This window comes from Balaenoptera acutorostrata, chromosome 18 (assembly GCF_949987535.1).
Source record: "Balaenoptera acutorostrata chromosome 18, mBalAcu1.1, whole genome shotgun sequence".
Lineage (NCBI taxonomy): Eukaryota > Metazoa > Chordata > Mammalia > Artiodactyla > Balaenopteridae > Balaenoptera > Balaenoptera acutorostrata.
The window spans coordinates 75,503,927-75,525,434 of NC_080081.1; the positions used below are offsets into that span (position 1 = coordinate 75,503,927).

Consider the following 21,508-nt stretch of genomic DNA (forward strand, 5'->3'; position numbering starts at 1 on the left):
CCAACTCCCCCCATTCAATGCCTTTTTAAATCCCTTTTTTTTTTTTTTAATAGGAATGCCTTTCAAAATCCTTTTTAAGAAAAATTCCGGGAAATTATTGATTTTCAGGATGCCTCCTACTTCAGATCACTCTTTCCCAGGTCCCTGTACAGTGTGAGCTGCTGTGGGGAGAAGGATTTCTTACAGAGTCAGAGTCAGGACACGCTGGGCTCGTAGGAAGGGCTTACTGAGCAACTATTGCCATTGTAGGAATTGGTATAGCACACAACTCTCCCTCTTTCAGTGTAACACTGCATGTTTTGAGTTTCCTCCATGCTGGGAAGCCATAGCTGCTCTAGGAAATGACTTATAGGCCAAATGTTATCTGGGAGGTGACCCCATGGGCACATGGGTTGAATGTGCTTTGTTGTCACGTCCTCCTGCTCACGGCCCCCTTGCCCTTTTCTAGACTCGACTTCCTCTGAAATGGATGGCTCCCGAATCCATCTTTGACAAAATCTACAGCACCAAGAGCGACGTGTGGTCTTACGGAGTACTGCTGTGGGAAATCTTCTCCTTAGGTAAATCTGGGGGCAGGATGAGAGCAGACAGGCCAGACCCGAACGTCCGCCCCCTCTGCTGAGTGTCCACGGGCAGATCAGCATCTAAAACCCACGTAGGCTCAGGCGAGTGGCGTGCACACGCGCGCCTCGACCGCAAAGATGTCCGTAGGGCCGTGTATGAGGTCTGACCAGAGTAAGATCTGCAGTCAGGCTTATCTTCAGCCAACCTGGCTACTCCTTCCCTGTCCTTGGCCCCCTTCTTCTAATTCCTCAAACACCCAGATTCCTAACGCCCATTCCTCTTCCCTCCCCGCGTCCCCCCTCCCCGCAGAATTTCCCAGGAAAGACCCAACACACACAGCTCAACCCGCGCCTCTGAGGTCGGCACAGCCAGCCCCGGACACTGGTTTATGCAGAATGAGCAGCCGGGACGCTGGTTGTATTTACCCTGCTTCCACCAACACCCACCGCGGTGGCTGGAAGCCCTGTCCAAGGCGCCCAAGCACACAGATGCGCCCGGAGCCCCCATCGGCTTGCAGACACGCACCGATGCTCCGAGGCCTCCCAAACGCCGGGTCTAGCCAAGAGTCTTTCGGACTTTGCCAGAAGCTTGCCTTGCAGAGCAAATAAAAAGTCACCCAGTAACATCCCTGGTTTCCTGTAATGTGTGAAAACCATTCCCCTGCTTTCGATGACAGGCACCTGTTGCTTCCAGTCTTTGAAAGCAGCTTGGCGGCCACAGTGGCCCCGCGGTGACACACGGCCAGCGCTGCACGCCGCCCAGCTGCTTCCTCCTGACAGCAATCACTCGAAAGTGCAGACAAACAAATGCTGAGACAGACTAGGTTCGAGGTCTGGAACAGGGCAGAGCGGGAGGGCCTGCTGCCCCCGAGCCCTACCTCAGCCAGCAATTCCCCTAAGAGGGCCGGTTACGTGCGACCCTGCCCAGGAAAACTGGCAAAAGGCAAAGTCCCGGCTCCTCTGGGCCCCGCCCCACCGCAGCCCGCCCACTCCCGGAGCTCCGGGCCCCCTCCCCTCGGGCCCCTCGCGGCACCGGACCCCCAGTGCTGTGCGAGCCTTACACGAAAGTAGTGGGTTCAAGTCATTCTCAGGGAGGTGTGAGCGAGCCAGCAGTGGCCGCCTCCGAGTCTACTGGCTTTTTAAACAGCAGCTCATTAACTCAAGGAATGAGTCTCTAAAGGATGCGCTTTCTCCAGAGTTCCTTGTAGGGAGAGGGGAGGGACCCCCCAGGTGCCACCCTTTCTCCTGACCAAACAGACCAGAGCAGCCACGGGAGCGGCCTGCGGGCATCTGACACCCCACACCAGGGCGCCGACCGGCCAAGCAGGTCGCCAGCAAGGATCCACTGGGCTGCCCTGGGGCTTGCGCTGTACGCTGAGGGCCATTCGCATCACTACCCAGCCCTCCCCTCGCAGGGAGGGAACAGACACGGAATTCCCCCCCACCCCGGGGCGTTCCGTGCCCTGAGGCCCTAACGTGCCCTGTGTTCTCTCCCGTCGTCTGGTACAGGCGGGTCCCCGTACCCGGGCGTGCAGATGGACGAGGACTTCTGCAGCCGCCTGAAGGACGGCATGAGGATGCGGGCCCCGGAGTACGCCACGGCCGAAATGTGAGCCCCCGTCACCCCCAGCCCGTGGCTCCCCCCGCCAGGCCGCCTCTGGAGGGGGACCTGACGTTCAGAGGCCCCGTCCCGGGAGATGCAGAGGGCGCTCCTTACTCCAGGTCGCCCCTGCCTGGCCCCCTGGGGCCCAGCCGTGCCGGGAGCACGCTCCAGAAGCGAGGCGTCACGTCCTGGACCCGCCCCTGCCTAGGGCTTCTCTCCACCCCCGACGTAGCTGGGAGCCGAGGTTAGGAACGCAGCGTCTAGCTAGGAGCCCGGCCACAACTGAGCAGCCCGCCCGGGGAGGGGAGGCCAGACCCCGTGCCTGCTCACGAAGTGGGCCCGCGGGCTCCGCAGCTGAGCGGCCCTCCAGCCACAGCCGGGACCATGCGGGGCTGGCCGGAGTGTAGCGGGAGACTGGAGGAGAGGAAGGGGGTCCGGACTGGGCAGGAACCCTGCTCCCCAGAGGCCTGCGTGGGCAGCGAGGCACCTTCAGCCTGTGCGGAGCGGGGGGCTGGGGCCGCTGCTGGCGGTGCCCCTCCGCTCGGACCCGTGGCTCTAGGAGGACGGGAGGCCCGGGGTGAGGGCTGTCCGCCTTGGACAAGGGCTTGCTCGCCTCTCTCGGACTCCGTCTTCCTGACGCTCTGTGGGCGTTTTGCCCTGAGGCCTGGGCAGGAAGGTGATGACCCCGGCGGTTCTGTCAGGCTGCTAGACAAGGACTCGCCCCCCGTCCACGCTCGCGGTGGTACCACCTTTCCCGAACCGACAGGGGGCCCTCCTCGTCCCACCCGCACAACTTGGGGCCGTCAGGAGACCCTCGACGGCCTTTGGGAGGAGTCGGAGGGAATGAAGGAAGTGGGGGCTTGGCCAAAGTGCCCTCTCTTTCCTCCACGGCCCAGAGACAAGCTAGGTCAGACCCCGGGACCAGGAGGTCGGGGGACTCGGGCCACGGAGGCAGGGCTGGGGAGCGGCCTGAGTGCAGAGGGGAGAAGGGACCCGGGCTTCTCAGTCGTACGTGGTGTCCTCGCCAGGAAAGCACGAGGCCCTTCTGAGAGCTGGGGACACGGCTAGATTAGCCCCAGGCCTGCGCTGGACTGGAGAGAGATTTTAAAAGGCAGGCGAGTTCTTAATTGCTCACTTCTTTTACGTGGTGGAGAGGGGCAAACACCAGGAGGTCTGGTTTAAAATGAGATGACTTTGCACTTTACAGTTTTCTAAGTGTTTTCCCCCTGCCACGGTCTCGTATAAAGACCCCAGCCCGCTTGAGGGGCAGGCAGACGGGAATTTTCACCTGAATTGGATGAGTGATGAAACTAAGCCTCTGAGAAGTCTCGTGATTTGTCAGCTAAGTAGAGAGGAGACAGATTTAAAGGCGGTCCTCTGGACTGAGCTCCCTAGATCACAGGACTGTTAAATTAGGAACATACCCCATGTTCCTTAGAAATGTCTAATATGTCCACTCATGCTTTGAATTAAATATTTCCTTTGACTTTTCATATAATCTGAAAATCACAAGAGCAAGTTCCCAGGGACTAACAGTAACAATGATTGCCGTCATTAACAGCAGCATTTAATATTTATTAGTTATTTAGTGCTTATTAAGCATCAGGCACTGCCTTAGGCACTTTAACATATTAATTTACCTCATTCTCCTAACAACCCTATAAAGTGGGTGCTGTTATTATCGCCATCTTACAGATGAGAAAACCAAGGCACAGAACACCTAAGTGATTTGCCGCTTTGCCAATTAGTCAAGCAAACCGAGTCTGAGTCCAGAGCCCCCAACACCACGCTACACACCTGCAGGGTGTGTCTCCAATTCTTATCCAGGTTCTGGTCCAAAACAACTCACATCAACTTTGGGCCCAAAACTCACTTGGACTTTATCAAACCTTCAAATCTTTATAGAAGGTAGCGCTTGTACCTCAGTCCATAGAAAGAAGGATGGTTCCTCAATTCTAGGGAGTTTATTTTAGAAACTATAAGAAGAAAGCAGCAGCTTTGTGAATTATTTGTTGAGAAGTCCAGAATTCAAACCTTCAGCGTTTGAAAGCTGATGGGTCATTTCCTTCTTGTTTGTTCCAACAGCGGGAAGGCCCTGGTGAGGATGAAGGGCAGCTCTCAGAACTAGGGTTCTGTGACCTGAACTTGGTCTAAATTGGCGTGCCCTTGGGAGCTTGGGTGATAGCTTGGAAAGGAAGCTTTTCTCGCAAGTCCCCTCGCCCCTGGCTTGTTTTCTAGAAGGGCTGTGGGGTTGGGTGTAACTGGTGTCTCTTTTATTAAACCTGTTTACTTAGTGATGTAAAACGTTTTAACGTGAGTCACTAATTCCTCACCCAGAGCCTGTTTAATCAGATGTCTTTCAATAAGGGAAGAAATAATGAATGTTTTGATTTTTTTTTTCTTTTCCTTTGGTGTTTGAGATGATTTGCACTGAATTTTAGGCAAGAGGAGTGGAAACTAGAAGTCAGAAACCAAGAATCAAAATAGAAAACAGCAATAGTCGCAGGTGGTCCCTTTGGCTGGTTTCAGCAGAAGAGGAAGCTGGGAGAATCCTGTTCACCATCCTTGCATTTCCCCCCCAGCTGCCTCTCAGCGGTGAAGTGATGCTGGTCAGGATAAGCCTGGGGCCTCTGCTTGACCAATGCTCCCTACTCTCAGGGCCAACCCCCTTTTTTTTTTGCCTGGTTCAAGCCTTTCTTGCTTTGGCTGCCTTGTATAGAATATCTGTGTATATATTTACTGTTCTTCCAATGGCCTCTGAGAATCTGATTCTTGCTAGAGACAAGGGAGCCTTAGACAAGGTAAGGCAGACACAGGCCAGCCTCTGCCACAGCCCACGCCCCTGGGGTGAGGATCCCAGACTCGAGTCTCGTGACCACCTGCCTCTGTAGCATGCATTTTTGTACCTATCTCAATAAATTAGTAAGATGTGTAAACGGACCTTAATACGAGATCCACATGGGACTGTCTTATGCTACTCTAGCCCTTTGGTTGCTAGCAGGCTGGCCCGGGTTGCCTGGATGGAGCACGTGCCTTGAGCCCTCACTCTAAGGCACTGCTGGTCAGGGAGAGTTAAGGGACCTGTCCTGTGTCCCCCAGAGAGCAGCGACGACAGCTCAGAGTCCCAGCCTCCCTGGTGTCTACAAGTTGAGCCCCATTGCAGTGGTACCCGACACCGGCCCACATAGCACACTCACCCAAGGGCCCTCACCGCTCTTAGAACAAGTCAACCCACAGCCCGCCCCTAGGATTTAGGTCAGACAGGTCCAGTAGATGAGACACATCTGGGAGGGAACCAGAATCATCATCTGAAAAGAGTCTTGAGCCAGAAGTTTGGACAAATGGAGGAAAATTAGCGATTCAGACATGTGATCTTTATGAACTCCTGTCCCTAAACAAAGACTTAAGTACCCAGCAAGCAGATATCCTATCAGAAAGTAGGACCTCAGCTCCACCAGCCAACTATCAGGAGAGTTTGCTTGTGAAGACCAGTGCCCGCGGAAAGTTCTGAAGACCACGTGGTGCTCCCACCCCCTTGGGTACCTAGAATTTTATCCCGGGGTTAAATCAGAGCCTTTGGACACGCACACCTGGACCACACTGTTCTGCCTCTTAGAATTGTTTTTACCGAACGGTATTTTTTGCCGTTGAGACTTTGGCCAGCATTGAAAGGCAATATACAAGACTGTCCCACGAAGTCATTATTACCCGGATGATAATGATGCAGCTGAGAGGTGTCTACAAGACCCTCCTTTCAGATTTCAGTTCTGGGAACAGCCATACTTCTTCCCAGTAGCTGGTTTATTTTTAGCTTCCGGCTCATGTGCATCATATAACTGGTTATTCCTTCCTTTCACCAGCTGCCTGGAAGCTTAGAGCATTGCTTCTGTCAAACTACTCAGAATCATGATATAAATTGGGCATGTTAACTCTGCCTGTAGTTTCACCTTTTTTCACTGTTATTTTTATATCCCTCCTGATACTCTGCTTTTCTTTTCTTTTTCTTTTTTTTAAACCTTCCTATATTCTTCCTGTCTGTCAGCCACCTCATAGACTTTGACACAAAACAGGGATAGCCTTAAGAGACGCTTGGAGCTGTGGGTGCCGCCTGCAGGCTCACATGTGAGAGGTGACAGCAGGGACACGCCACCTCAGGCGCATGCTGGCAGCGCCCAGGTCCCAGCAATGTCTGCCGTCTGCCTTAGGAATTAGGGGTTCATGGAAGGAACAGCACGTTCTCTTCTAGGAGATCTTCCTTCAGCAGACGTTTTTTGGGTGCGCACAGGCAGGCCCTGGGTTAGGTGAGGGGTCTGGAGAGGACGTCCCTGCCCGCGCAGGGCTCCCAGCCGGGTTCTGACCCAGATCCAGAGTCCAGGCCCATTCAGATTCTGATCCAACCTGGTCAGAGTCCTCTCTAGTCTAGGGGTCTTCCGAGAGAAGAGATGACTTACAATCAACATCTCGAGGAGAACGAAGAGCCCAAAGAGAACAGATCCTTAGGCCAGTGTGTGTACAGACGCCTGGCAGGTGGTTTGCCCAGGAGGGGCAGGTAGAGACCTCTACTCCCTGCAGACGTGACTGAGAGAGAAGCCCGATACCCTTCGGTCTAAAATGTCAGGAGCATCACAGAGGAACCCTGTTGACATTTAAATCCCGGGACAAGAGTTGGCTTCTGGGACACTAAGACAAATGGTTTCATATCCAGAAGCCAGCCTGTACTTTTGCCTTGTGTGGGGAGAGGCCAGTTTGTAACGGTGGCTTTGAAATGCTGGGGGTGGGGCAATCAGCCACATGGAAGGAACTAGCACACGGCCCGAGGAGCTACCCACACTCTGTGTGGACGTCCACCTTTCGGAAGTGATGTGGGTCGTGTACACAGTGCCTCCCCCTGCCCACCTCCACTGCTGAGCTTGACAAGGCAGCTGTGGGGGGTGAGACATCCCATGTGCCCATGCAGGAGCCCAAGGCAGCCTTCATTCCAGCCTGAGAAGGTCCTAAGACTGCAGACTATTCACCCGTGGATATTTGTGTCTATATCCACTTTTCACCTTTAAGGACATTGTCCTGCTTTGGACAGTGAAAGGAGGACATGACGCTTCATGGCCGAGTGACCACTGGCGTTTCCCCCCAGACAGCTCGGCTTCCCTCAGAGCTCAGCCCCCCCCCCCCAACAGCCTGGGTCGTCATGGGCTCCGGGGGGTTGGTTTGTGAGCCTGCCTGTGTAGACGTGTTTTCCACAACCAGCAGGACCTGGCCCGAGCAGCCTTTTTGTGTGTCGCGGCTGCGTACCCACATCTAAACGTGGAGTAAATACTACATACTACGAGAAGCATCATCTTTATACCCATGACAACACCCATCCCTTGGCCAGTGTGTAGGGCGATCTATGTGCTCCCCACTGCTCTCCAGCAATCTCTGCTGTGCTCTCACCCAACAGCTACCAGATCATGTTGGACTGTTGGCACAAAGACCCAAAAGAAAGGCCAAGATTTGCAGAACTTGTGGAAAAACTAGGCGACTTGCTTCAAGCCAATGTACAACAGGTAAATTTATCTAGAATATCAGAAGGCCAAATGCCTTCAATATAAGTCAAGGGAGTGTCTTATTTGTCTGTTATTTTAATGGCTATTAATAGCTGAGCCCACCAGTAAAAGAAAACACGTGTGGGGGTGTGTGGGCGTGTGTGTGGGGTGTGTGGGTGTGTGCAGACTTATCTTCCCAAAACACAATCAAGATTGTGGAAATGACATAGTTGAACTGAAACAGTGTTCCACAGAAACAGGCTGAAGTAGAAATGCACGCGACTAGAGCTGTCTTTGGTGTTTTAGGATGGCAAAGACTATATCCCACTCAATGCCATACTGACAGGAAATAGTGGGTTTACGTACTCAACTCCTGCCTTCTCCGAGGACTTCTTCAAGGAAGATATTTCTGCTCCAAAGTTTAATTCAGGAAGTTCTGATAATGTCAGGTAAGCTCTTTCTTTCCCCAACTTCATTTTATAAAATTTTCAAACATAAAAAAATGCCCACCTCCTAAACCCAACCGTACATTTTACCTTATTTTGTCTATGTACTCTATACGTGTGTATGTGTGTATTTTTCTTTTTGCTGAACCTTTTGAAAAAGGGCATAAGGCACTGTAACACCTTCCCTCTAAATACTTTGGTATACATCTTGTACGGGATATTCTTCTGTGCCACCACACCAAAAATTATCACACCAAAGAAAACTGATAATCCCTTCATACTACTAAATTTTCAAATTTCCATTATTTTCCCCAAATGTCTTATGTACCTTTTTAAAAAGCATCATCCAATCAAGAACACTCTGCATTTTCTTTCATTTCTTTAGTCTGTCTTATTCTGGAAGAACTCCTCTTTTGTTCCCCCCCATGACCTTGACTTTTTTCATGATACCTTCGATAAAATGCAACAAACCGGATTTGTTTTCTTACCTGACAAACTAAGGTACCTCTTGTTAGCCTGGAGGAAATTGGAGAAGGTGTAAGGGAAGAAAGAGGTACTGGGTAGCCGTGCTGGGCGGGGTCAGCACCTCAGTCCTGGCAGTGACACGTGTGTCACACACATTCAGTTACACACGTTAGACACGTGCTGTGTGGTCTGGCACGATGCTGGGCTCTTTGCATACCTCACCTCCTTTAACGCTCAAACCAATCCTATGAAGTATTCCTGGTATACAGGTGGGGACATCAGAGCTCCACAGAGGACAGCTCGCCAAAACTGTGCGGCTCGAAAGCCGCAGGACAGAACTTCTAACCCAGGTGTTCTGGCACTCCCTCCCTGTCCCCGCGTAGTCAGGACTCGTTTCAGGACTTTTAGACTATCCTGGGGGCCTTCTAGCATTTTTGTCTGCAGTCGGTACACTCCTAGGGCTCCAACCTCAGTTCAGCCAAGGTTGGCAGGTGACTAGGGAAGAGCTGGAAAGACTGATGGTCTGGGACAGGCCTGGAAGAAGTCCAGTGGCCGGCCCAGATTTGCGGTGCTGGGTCACAGGTCAGCGGCACGATTCATACTTCACAACCAGCCCAGATGAGTCATCCATTGTTTTAAAGATGAGAAAAGTAAGCGTGGATTAAATAAATTAGCAGGGGCGGACTGGGTCAAAGGAAGGTGTCCAAGTTACACGGGCCTTTCCAGTCTGTTGCTTAGCCTTGGGCCCAATAGGGAGCATGCCTAAGAGATGGGGCCTTGTCGGTGGTGACAGGGCCTCAGGTGAGGGGGCGTACAGTGGGTCCCTCTACCGGCCCCTCCTAACAGATCAACCAAAGCTCAGCAGGCAGTCACAGGGAGCTCATCCAAAACTACCCCTTTCTCCCGATCTGTGATCGCAAAACTGGATACACAAGACTAGCCCTGGTGCTTGATTCTGCCATTGAATCAGCTGTGTGACCCTGACGGGTCGTGGCCTTCCGGAAGCAGCAGCTGTGCACGATGAAGCTACAGCCCCTCTCTGGGCATCACTTCCCATTTCTTTGTGACATGGGTGTTTAGACCAGATGACGACTCGGGTCTCTTCTCAGCCCGACACCATCTGGTTCCACGGGGGACCGGAGGCCTGACCACTACCGCGTCTCTCAAGGGTCCCTCTGGGGTTTTGCTCAAAACTATGCAACGTGGATTAGCAACCACGGGAGGAAGTAGCACCCCTGTCCGGATTCCCAGGGAAACACAGCCAGAGAATTGCAGCCTCAAGAGGGGTGAGGTGACTCCTAGTATTTGGGTTCACCTTAGCTGGGATGTGGTGCCCATGGTCTCCTGACTAATCAAAACTGGATGCATTTTCCTGTCTTGATTATTCTTTCTGCTTCTTCTTTAGATATGTAAATGCTTTCAATTTCATCAACCTGGAAAAAATCAAAACCTTTGAAGAACTTTCACCAAATGCCACCTCCATGCTTGATGTAAGTAACGGAAGTAACCTACTCAGTGCACCCCATCCAAACACAGACTCCAGTCGCCCGGTGGCTCTAGGTCAACGGGGGCCAGTCATCAGTGGTGGCTGAAATGACCATTTCAGGGGGGCTGACAACAAGACATAGAATACACAGAGCTAATGTGAAAGTAATTGTGTAGTTTGAAGATGACCCAGGATTCACTCCAGGGCCCATGTCCTTGCCTGGGTGTAACTCAGTCCCCGAGGAAACCTCACTGTGTGTTTCTAAGCTTCTTGGCCATCAGTGATGGAACCTCGCTTTCAGAGCATTAGAGGAACTCAAAGCTGTGGGAGTGGCCGCACCTTCGTGGTGCGACAGAGAGCCCTCTCCCACGAGCAGCTCTGAGATCCTGGAAGAGTCTCCTAGGCCTCTGCCCCCTCCCGCGAAGGTTCCAGAGCTGAACAGCCCTGTTCCCACCCAACCACACAGGGCAAAGCGATCCGGACAGCCCAGCAAACAAGAGGCCTCAACCAGTTTGTCCCTTTAAAAGATCTGGGCTGTGGGGCTGAGAGAATAAGGGGAGGAGAGGGAGGGCTGGACAAGAGACACGGCCGCTGCACCTCAGGGCCGCTCACGGAGTCGTGACCCAAAAAAGGCCTGTGAAACCTCCTGTGGTGTGAAGGTGATGACCACAGTGTGGCCTTGAGACATAGCACAGTCACTGCTGAAAAACACCAAACCCTTCCAAACACACCAGACAAACAGGAAAAGATTATTTAAACACTAAAAAAAAAAAATTACAAATAAGCTGGTGAATACAAAGGCAAAGTGGCTGGAAATTTTGGTTTGCTGCTTAGAAACACTGGTTTTAAGTCCAAGGAAACGATACGAAACAAAACATGGAAGGCTTCTTTGACCCTCAGCCCTGCCCACCTGAGTCCCTCGGGAACTGGGGCAGGCCCCTTGCCGAGGCTCCTTTACTGGCGGATAGTTAAGGACACAGACAGAGCCACGGGGGGACTCAGGGTGGCAGGAACCACGTGTGGGGTCCACTCACTGGAAATGCCGTGTTAACAGAGTCAGGAGGACCCTGCATAAAACTCAGGGCTAAATACGAACCAACGAGGAAACAGAATGGCTGGAAACCATCACACAGGAGGGCCTAAAAATTCCGTAGAATCTTCAAGAAAAATTAAACCGTGTCTTTATAATTTCTCAGAGTCTTTACATATCATTGCCAAGTCATCCGCCCAACTATCTTTAATATATTTAAGCAATAATTTGCATAAAAGTTGACTAGGAAAAACGCTCACCTGGTACCCGCAGTTTTCCCTTTTGTTTACATTTGCGTGCTTCACCGTCAGGAGGAAGGCCCTCAGCCACTGGGCACAGGGATTTCCTGTGACTGACAAAGTTTAGACTTGCCAATATGGAGGCAACGCTGTGTCTTCACAGGCAGGGAATGTGGAAGGTGAGGCCAGAACCTGGAGTGACCTTAGATGCGCATCCCAACGTCACACCCCGATTGGCATGGGCCCCTCTGGGTCAAGCAAGAGGTGTAACCTTTTCCTTCTTCCCTCCTTCCCTTCAGGACTACCAGGTGGACAGTGGCACCCTGCTGGCCTCTCCCTTGCTGAAGCGCTTCACCTGGGCCGAGAGTAAACCCAAGGCCTCACTGAAGATTGAGTAAGGACGCTGGGGGGCTTTGACCAGTTCCCGGAGGGGCGAGAAGGAAGATGCCAGGGGAGAGGGATTCATGGAGATACCTGAGGGCTACCTGCCCTCCCTGACCATAGTGTCCAGGCCATGCAGAAAGCACTTTTTTCTCCCCAGAAGGACAGGAAAGAGGGCATAAAAATCAGACATCTGCGCGCCATGTTCTGGGAAGGAAGACTGGGATTTAAGAGAAAACAGAACTTGCTTCATGGGCAAGGACAGGCAGTCCAAGCCCATGAAGCACAGCCCCTCGCTGGAAAGGAGCCCGATGTCTCCAACTGTCAACGGTGCTGGAGACCTGCTCACAGGGCGGGGAGGGGACGGGCACCCATCACCATCCCGGGCCGGCAGCAGCGGCACAAGAAGGGCCCCACTACTGCCATCCAGCCCTAAGACTTGCCCTCCTGACACCCCAACCCTTCCAAGTGAGGGCTCATGTCCTGTGGACCCTGGCTCTCCTTCCTCCACACAGCGGCCAGTGGCAACGCTGTCGGAAAACGTGGGCTCTCGCTGGACCCTCCAGGGCCCTGCTTCTCTCGGTGCTCGTCTCTGCCCAGGGACAGTGCTGGACAGGGCAAGGCCGGGCCTACCAGGCTTGCCTTCCCTTCCCGGTTCAAACGCCTGCCCCTGACTCACCCACAGGCAGAACCGTTCTGCTCCTCTTTTACCTAAATCAGGGGTCTGCTGACTTACAGAGCCAGAGGGTAAACAAGGGCTCACCTCTGCCACTTACAGAAGCAGCCGTCAACAGTACATGAGCAAGGAGCTGCAGCTGTGTCCGGTCACCTCTCCCTGCAGAAGCAGGCAACCGCGGCCAGGGAGCACAGGAAAATGTGCTTAACCTCATTAGTCATCAGGGAGATGCAAGTCACCTGAGACACCCCTTCACACCCGCCTGCACGCCTGGAATCAGAGTCAGTGTCGGCGAGGAGGTGGAGAAATTAGAACCCTGTATGCTCGCTGGTAGGAACGTAAAATAGTGCAGCCACTTTGGAAAACAATCTAGCAGTTCCTCAGAAGGCTAAATAGTTAGTCTAGGAGCCAGCAATTCAACTCCGTAGGTATACACCCCACGGAAATGAAAACTTACGTCCGCACAGAAACTTGCACACAAACGTTCATAGCAGCATTATTCATAACAACCAAAAGTAGAAACAACTCGAATGTCTATCAATTGGCGAATGGATAAATAAAATGCATACATCTGTACAATAGAAGATTTGTCAATAAAAAGTATGAGGTACTGATACACGCTACAACATGGATGAGCCTTGAATTAAGTGAAAAGAGCCAGTCATGAAACACCACGCATTGTATGATTCTATGTATATGAAATGCCCAGAATAGCCATCTGTGAATATACTAACAACCATTGGCCTGTACTCTTTAAATAGGTGAATCGCATAGTATGTAAGTTATATGTCAATAAATCTGTTGCTTAAAAAAAAAAACACAAACAGGTGGCCCGCGCACGGCTAGTTTGCTGGCCCTGATCCAAGTCAACGGGTGGCCACGGACGCCTCTGAGCGATGGGGCCCACAGCGCATCAACCCCAGGGAGCTGGAGGGCCTGGAACGTTCGGGGGCGAACACCTGCGCACGCGTGTCCTCTGCGGGCGCACCCCCAGGGGCCCAGAGCCGCGCGCCGAGCAGGTCAGGGGACACCGCGGGGAGTGAGGGGAGAAGCAAGACCCACGCGCTTTTGTTTCCTGCTTTAAAACACTTCCAGAAACACTTTGAAACACTTTCCTGTGTGAAAAAAGGAAAACCACCCATTGCATCCTCTGCTCGGAGACTAAAATATAGAACATGGATCAAAGGCTGGGCGCGCGAATGCAGAGCCAGTCAAACAACGTCGTGGCGCCCGGGGTCCTCATTCTCGTCCCAGCTGCTAAGCCCACCAAACACGGGAGGACAAGAGAAGCGCCTGTCCCCGGCGCGGCGTCCTGGGCTCCACGCGACGCCCGGAACCCGGCAGCCAGTGCCCTCCCGCTTCACCCTTGCGGCGCTCCACCGCCCTAACCGGACGCGCCTCTCCTCCGGAGCACAAGCGTGAGAGCGAGACCGACGGCTGTGCTCACCTTTCCGTAGGACGTTCTAGCAGTTTCTCCAGGCGGCTGTGACAAACTTCCACAAACTCGGTGGCTCGACACAGGAGAAAAGTATTCCCTCGTGGTTCCGGAGGCCGGACGTCCAAGATCAAGGTGTCGCAGGGCTGCGCTCCCTCGGGAGGCCCCGGGGAGGACCGTCCCCCGCCTCCTCCAGCGCTGCCGCCCCCGGCGTCTCCTCGGCCGTGACCCCGCTCCTCGGCCCCACCTTCCCGCCCCTCCTGCGTGCGCCGTGACGCCCGCTCCGCCTCTCTTATAAGGACGCGTGTGATTGTGCTTGAGGCCCACCTGGGGGACGCAGGCCAGGCACCGCCTCCGGAGATCCTTTAGCTCAATCGCAGCTCTTGCCGTATCAAGTGCTCTTCACAGGTTTCAGCGATTCGACTTCAGTATTTGCGGGGTTGGGGAGCATCTTTGAGCCAATCACAGGAGTAGGGGAGGGCTGGACCCAAGCCTGGGGGCTATTTTCCACCAGCAGTTCTGGGTTTGCCTTAACTAATCCCACCCTCGGCCCCGGCCGGCCGGCGGAATGACCCCCAGCTAGTGGCAGAGAGGCCGTGCGCAGCTCCAGAGACCCGGGCAGAGGGCGAGGTGGGACTCCACAGCCATGAACCCCAGGACGGCTATGAGCAAACGACCCACTAAGGGGTGGACTTGAGTGTGTGCAAGAAATCGACTTTGTACGGTTGATTTTTTTCTTTTCTTTTCTTTCTTTAGCTTGAGAGTAACCAGTACAAGTAAGGAGTCGGGCCTTTCTGACCTCAGCAGACCCGCGTTCTGCCATGCCAGCTGTGGGCACCTCAGCAGAGGCCGGCGCAGATTCACCTGTGACCACTCGGAGCTGGAGAGGAAGATTTCGTGCTGCTCTCCCCCGCCCGACTACAACTCCGTGGTCCCGTACTCCACCCCACCCGTCTAGAGCCCGACTCAGCACAGCCTTCTTTCTAGAACCACGTGTGTATTTATACCCCCAGAAAAGTAGCTTTTGCCAGTATTATGCATATATAAATCGACACCTTTTCCTTTCCACAGAAGCCAGCTGCTTTTGTGTGACTGTTAATAGTGCTTCTGTCTCTTTTGACTAACACGAATGTAACCCCAGATAGAGGAATAGTGACAAGCCAAGAGCACCACTGCCAACCCTCGCGGGACTCAGAGGGCAGGAGAAATCCTTCCTCAGCCCCAGGACTTGCCTCTCCTCCCCGGGACCCCAGGGCCGCCGGGCTCCGGGTGGTTCAGGACACGCACTGTCACCTGTCACCGCAGCTCAGACTCGGCGGCGGGCCAGCAAGGCCTGTGCTGCGCAGGCGTGGCTCTGGGGCCCTGCAGCAGCTGACACGCATGTGAGGAGGAGGAGGAGGGGAGAGAGGAAGAGAACAGGACGGGGGGCGGGCGGTGAGCGGAGGCCAAAAAAAGGCCAAACGTAGTTTTTGCAACGACCCAGCACATGGTACCACCTCAGCTATGGGACGGGTTCTGTGCCTCTTCCCAGACGGGGCACGGCTTCTGTCTCCAGTGCTGAGTGGAGCTCGAAGCCAAGCCCGTCCCCCAGCGGGACACGCTGACCCCGCCCCCTGAGCTGGGCGGGGCGGGGGGTGGGGGGTCGTCTCTTCCCTACGCGCCGCTCCCAGGAAGCTCACCCCAGTGAGTCTGGTCTGCTAGGTCACCGGTTCGGCTTAAAGCCACGTTTTCAAAGATACTGTCCGATTCCATCTGGAGTGTTAACCTCTAGTCAAGACACTTAACTCAGTTTTTGGTATTAACCTGTTTCGTACAGTTAGTTATAAAAGGAAGCTGAGGAGAAGGAAAACAGTCTTGCGGAGGGTTTACTCTAGACCCAGATTAGGATAGATGGAGAAAAAAAGAGAACGCGGAGTGAAAACCCCATCTCCACGCCAACCAGACCAACTCCCGAAAACCGTGGCGACCCGAGGCCAGAAGTCAACCAGGTGTCCTTCTTATTCGGTGGAGACCCTACCCACGCTCGCCCCTTAGACAGAAGAGCATTGACCAATGTCTACTAAGCACTTTACGCTCCTTGAGGAAAAAGGTGGTATGTAATTTATGCAAGATACTTCTAGAATTGGGACTCAGGATATTAGTTAATGAGCTGACAATAGGAGAAAAGCCTCTTTTCATCTACTTTGGGCCTTGCCTCGGGTCTGAGGATGATGGAAATAGGGAGACAGGGTACAAAAGGGTGCCTACTTCTCAGGGTCCAGAGGCCCTGGACCCCTCACTGGCTCTGCGTGATGCTGCGTATTTAGGATGTGCACACCTTCTGGGGCCAGTTGGAGCCAGACAGGCCACAAGGAATCGCTGCTCCCGGTAGACAAGAGGATGCTTCCCTTCTTAACTCTAGAACCTGAGACGGAAGTGATGGACGGGCCTGTGCTTCCCGCCCCGTGTGCCACAGTCTTGCTTCAAGGCTGTTTGTATGAAGAGATGGGAGAGCTGGAAGGTCCCCAGCAAGACGTCGGCTGCTTCTGGGGGCGGGGACTCTGCTGGAGGAGCCTCTGGCCAGTCTCCAGCAAGAGCCAAGTGCAGAGAGAATCGGGCCAGGGCCAGGAGAGGGGGGCCTTCTTCCTCTTCTTCACAAGCCCAGGAGCACCTGTGACCCCCGGCAACAGCAGAAATCAGGTAACCGGGAGGAGGTCAAACAGGGAAATTACAAGAAGACCACAATCGATTCTCCTGTTTTCTCAAATCAGTTAAGGATCCAGCAGTTAGTGGAAACAAAGAAAAACCTTAGCTATACATATAATGTCTTAATTTCAATAATCTAACTCTTAATCATTAAGAGGACTTAGTAATACCATCTATCCAAAAGACAAAGAACACGTTAGACTATGTTAATCCGGCTTCCTCAGAGACTCGGGTCTGTCCATCAGTCCGGTTTTCTCTGGAGTCTTAACATAGAACGAAAACTGGAAGCTGGGAGGAATGAGTGTATCCAGTGGTGAAGGGCTTGTCCCAGACGGGTTCGTTGAAACAGCACTGAAAATTCAATCACTAGTGGACTGATGGTATTATTAGACCCATTTGTCATTTCCGACAGAAATGGTTGGCATGAACAATGAGGGGACAAGCACTCCCTTTCAGGACTTGTGAGATCACGGACACGGAGCAGCGTGGGTAGGAGGGGACGGGAACCACGCGCGAGCCTGTATCTAGTTGGTCTAAGAATGACGCTCAGGCCCGTGGAGCAAGTGGGTCCAAACCCTGAGAAGGTGACCTCGGCCTTCTGGCTGCGCCTCGCTTCCCAGCCCCTAAGAATGCCACACAGGAAACAACCACATGTCGGCCCCTTTTAACTGATCAAAGAAGGAGCGCGTCTTTGACCGACAGTGGTAGTAACTATATGTATATTTGTGTGTGTATGTGTTTTGTGCAGAACTATTTAAGGAAACTGGAATTTTAAAGTTACTTTTATACAAACCAAGAATATATGCTGCAGATATAAGTAAGACAGAATCTCGTCCTACATCTCTAGTCACTATGAATGTACTTTGTATGCTATCTTCATATAATAAAATTAACTTACAAAAACATCCATATATTTTCTATTTTTCGTATAAATGAAAAAAGGGGTCTTGGTTTCCCTGGGCGGGGGAGTGGACAGGTGTTCTGGGAGAGCTCATGAAATGCCAATTACTAATCCAGCACAAGAAACAGAAAGCAAGCACCACTAAAGACGGGGCACAGAGTGTCTACCAGCCCACAGAGTGGCTGCTCTAAACAATCGAGACACTGCAAACAGTAAATCAACATCAAAATCTAAAATGAATACGACCACAAGTAAAATGTACAGACTGAGTGCGGGTGCTGGCTGCAGACCAAAGTCCCCTCAATTAAAAAAGAGGCAGGGGCTTCCCTGGTGGCGCAGTGGTTGAGTCTGCCTGCCAATGCAGGGGACACGGATTCGAGTCCTGGTCTGGGAAGATCCCACATGCTGCGGAGCAACTGGGCCCGTGAGCCACAATTACTGAGCCTGCGCGTCTGGAGCCTGTGCTCCGCAACAAGAGAGGCCGCGACAGTGAGAGCCCCGTGCACTGCGATGAAGAGTGGCCCCCGCTTGCTGCAACTAGAGAAAGCCCTCGCACAGAAACGAAGACCCAACACAGCCATAGATAAATAAATTAAAAAAAAAATAGCATCCTCCTCCCCCAGCCATATCCCTTTAAAAAAAAAAAAAGAGGCAGGCTTTCCCAAACACTAATATTACCATAATCACAGAATGTGTGTGTGTGCGTGCACATGTGCATGGGTGTATATTTGTGTATTAGAGGTTGTGTGCTGGGAACCATACAAAATAACTAGGCAAAGACACAAGAGCTTCCCTAAGAAAAGGACACTAGCTAAGTATTCTTCAATTTTGTTTTGTGGATTACATCCTAGAAAGAGGAACCATTTAGGTAATCACTAATAGACATAGAATAAGTGACCAACACATTGTCTTAGAAAGCGGTCGTACCATCACCTTCCTAATACCGTCATGAGCAAACCAGATTGGAGAAACATTTCCAGGGAAAACAGGCCTACTTTCTTTGGGACAAGGCAAGAAAAAGGGATAAATGACTAATCTCAATAAATTTGTGGTTATTAGCTGAAGAGGGCAAAAAGCATTTTATCTTCGAGAATCTGAAATCCTTTAAAAATATTACTGGTTTTCTTAACACAAAAGTCACTAATTTAGGCAAAGGATTTGAAGAATGCTCAAGGAATTGGTGTCACGTCATCGTTTAGAAGTTTTCTCATGACTCTAGAAACTTATTGTACATTTGGGAATTGATTTGTTTCTTTTGTCCAGCAGAAGAATAGCCCAGTAAGGTATACTGGACTCCTCAGTGTTAAACGTATTACCAGACTTTTGGATTTCACAGGCCAGGAAGTATTTCAGAAATATCCTGGGTCCCAACACAGGAATGACTAGCCTTCTGTTTTTTGAACTAAAGACATTTAAGAGAAAAAACAAAACAAAGTAACCCCTCCAAACCCACTAGATGCCACTAATGTTCTATTTCTTGATCTGGGTGTGGTAAATAGGTACGTTCACTTCATGATCATTCACTGAGCTGTACCCTTACATGCAAACGCGTGCGTGTATGCTCTTCTTCAATAAAGGATTATTAAAATGAAAAAAACCTGATTGATTGCCACAACTTTTCACAGAGGAAAAACCCATTTTAAAAAGAGTAAGGACTTAGACTCAAACATAGCAACTGAATTTTTATGTGCCAGGAACTATTCCAAGTGGTTTAGAGAAATAAACTCATTTAAATTTCAAAGCAACCCAATGTGATAGGCACTATTAGTATACCCATCACATCGATGGGACAACTGAAGGAGTCAAGAGAACTTCAAAACCCCACCATCACATCTGCCCACCTACCAGCATCTGCACCCTGACACTCTGCCCACCCGACTCAGCACACCGGGGGTACACTCAGCCCCTCCCTCTCCTCAACTCAAGGCCATTGCTCCAGCAACTCACCACCCCTCACCCCTGCCCATCTTCCCTTTTCCGCTGGATCATACGAACAAGCTATTACCTCTCCCATCTGGCAAAACCAAAAACCCTCCATCCCTGCCTTCCCCTCCGGCTACCGCCCCATTTCTCTTTTCCTCTTCACGGCAAAATTCCTTGAAAGAGCTGGTTATACTACTCTTCGTTTCTGGTTCCTCTCCTCCCACTCAGGCCGAGCTTTCTCTCCCACTCACTGAAAAGGAGCTGCTCCATGGGGAGCTTATCCGTGACGCCATGTCGCTAAACTCAGTGGCCATTTTCAGTCTCAGTCTTAACACCTTGACCCTTATTCCTGGAAACACCTTGATTCTAGGACATCACGGATTTTTCTTCCCACCTCACTGGTCATTTCTGCCTCATACTTGTCTTCTTTTCTCTGATCCTTGAACAGTGTTCCAGGAACCCCAGGGCTCTGCCCCTGGACCTTTCCACTTCTCAGTCTATACTAACTCTCTTTATGATCTCAACCAACCTCAAGCCTTGAAATGACACCTATATGATCATGACTTGCAGATTACACGTATAGGCCAGATCTCTCCTCCTAACCTCCGAACTCTTATGTGAGTGCTAAACCAACATCTCTTGATGCTGGAACAGATTGTATTTTCCAAAAAATAGCTGCACCAATATCTCCCATCCCACATGAGCTTTGGCAGTGTCCTTGTCACTTCCCCATCCAATTCCTCTCCCCTGGGATCAGAGCAGGCTTTGTGACTTGTCAGCAACAGAATGTGCCAGAAGTGACCCTGCACGATTCCGAGGCCAGATCAGAAAAGATCATGCAGCCTCCACCCGAGGTCACTCATTCTCCAACCGGTCCCACCAGAGACCCAGTCACCAGAGCTGGAGAAGCCTAAGCCTCACGGAGAGGCCACGAGTTGCTGCCTCCATTGACCAGCCCCAGCTGAGCCCCGTTCATGACCTTCAGTTCAGGTGCCAGGTCGGATGATTTCAGCCCCCATCCCCACGGCACTGGAGTTTTCCCTGCTGAGGTCCAACATAATGGGTAGAGCTAAGCCATCCCTGCTGTGCCCTGTCCTAATTCCTGACCCACAGAATCCATGAGAGTAAAACGGGGGTTGTTTTATGCCACTGGAGTTTACAGTCCGTCGTCACAAAACACTAAAAAACCAGAACAAATGTGCACTAAACATCTCAAACTTAACAGGCCCCAGACCAAATTCCCAACTGTCTTTCCTCACTTCCCCGTCTTCCCCGTGCCAACCCCCTCCCTTCCTCCCTCCCTCCAAAAACCCCTTTGTTCCTACAACCACCTCTTTCAATTCAGTAGAATCCTCCATCCTGTCAGTAGTGGGCCAAAATCTTCACAGTCATTTTGATTCCTCGCTTCTTTCTTACTCCACGTCCTATAAATCATAAATCAGGACATGCTCTTGGCTCTACCTTTAAGATGTATTCAGAATCCAGTTGCTTCCCACTGCCTCTACGGCTATCGCCCCATCACCCCGCCCCAAATCCCCTCACTAGCAGCCCGAGTGACCCTTTTAAAGGCTGTGCCAGGTTATTCCTGCTCACAATCCTCCTGGAAGCTTCCCCTACAGGAGTAAAAGCCAAACAATGGAATGGCTTCCAATTGGAATGGTCTACAAGACACTCCACCTCCCTTCCCCATCACCCTTTCTGACCTCACTTCCTGCCGATTCTACTCTGGCCACGGTAGCCTGCTTGCCATGCCTCCAACACTCTCGGCACATTCCCCGGCCTGGAATTCTTTTCCCTCAGACATCTGCATGCCTGGCTCCTTCACTTCAAGTCTTTGCTCAGATACAACCTTCTCAGGGAGACCTACCACCCAGATCATCCCATCTGAAATTCTACCATCACCACCAAACTCCCCACACCTAGAGTTGCAAGATGAAACACAGGATGGCTAATTAAATCTGAATTTCAGATAAACAAATGATCCTATGTCCCATGCAATACTTGAGACACACTCATGCTAAAAAAAAAATTATCCACTGTTTATCTGAAATTCAAATTCAGTTTTGTGTTGTCTATTTTAATTTGCTAAATCTGGCAACCCTATCCACGTCCTTTACCCTACTTTATTTTCTTTCCATAACCATTATTACCTC

General features: G+C 51.6%; 1 protein-coding gene across 2 annotated transcripts in view; it reads left to right on the forward strand.

Moving 5' to 3' along the window:
- Positions 1-17,447, forward strand: part of FLT1 (fms related receptor tyrosine kinase 1) — a 173,051-nt gene extending 155,604 nt beyond the window's left edge. The window contains exons 22-28 of one of the 2 annotated variants that reach the window (XM_057533232.1): positions 449-560; positions 2,073-2,172; positions 7,604-7,709; positions 7,995-8,137; positions 10,005-10,089; positions 11,654-11,748; positions 14,603-17,447. In XM_057533232.1, the coding sequence (XP_057389215.1) occupies positions 449-560; positions 2,073-2,172; positions 7,604-7,709; positions 7,995-8,137; positions 10,005-10,089; positions 11,654-11,748; positions 14,603-14,804 (843 nt within the window). In that variant the 3' untranslated portion in view covers positions 14,805-17,447. The remainder of the gene's footprint in view (positions 1-448; positions 561-2,072; positions 2,173-7,603; positions 7,710-7,994; positions 8,138-10,004; positions 10,090-11,653; positions 11,749-14,602) is intronic. The other variant, XM_057533231.1, reaches the window with a different exon arrangement.
- Positions 17,448-21,508: the final 4,061 nt, after the last annotated feature.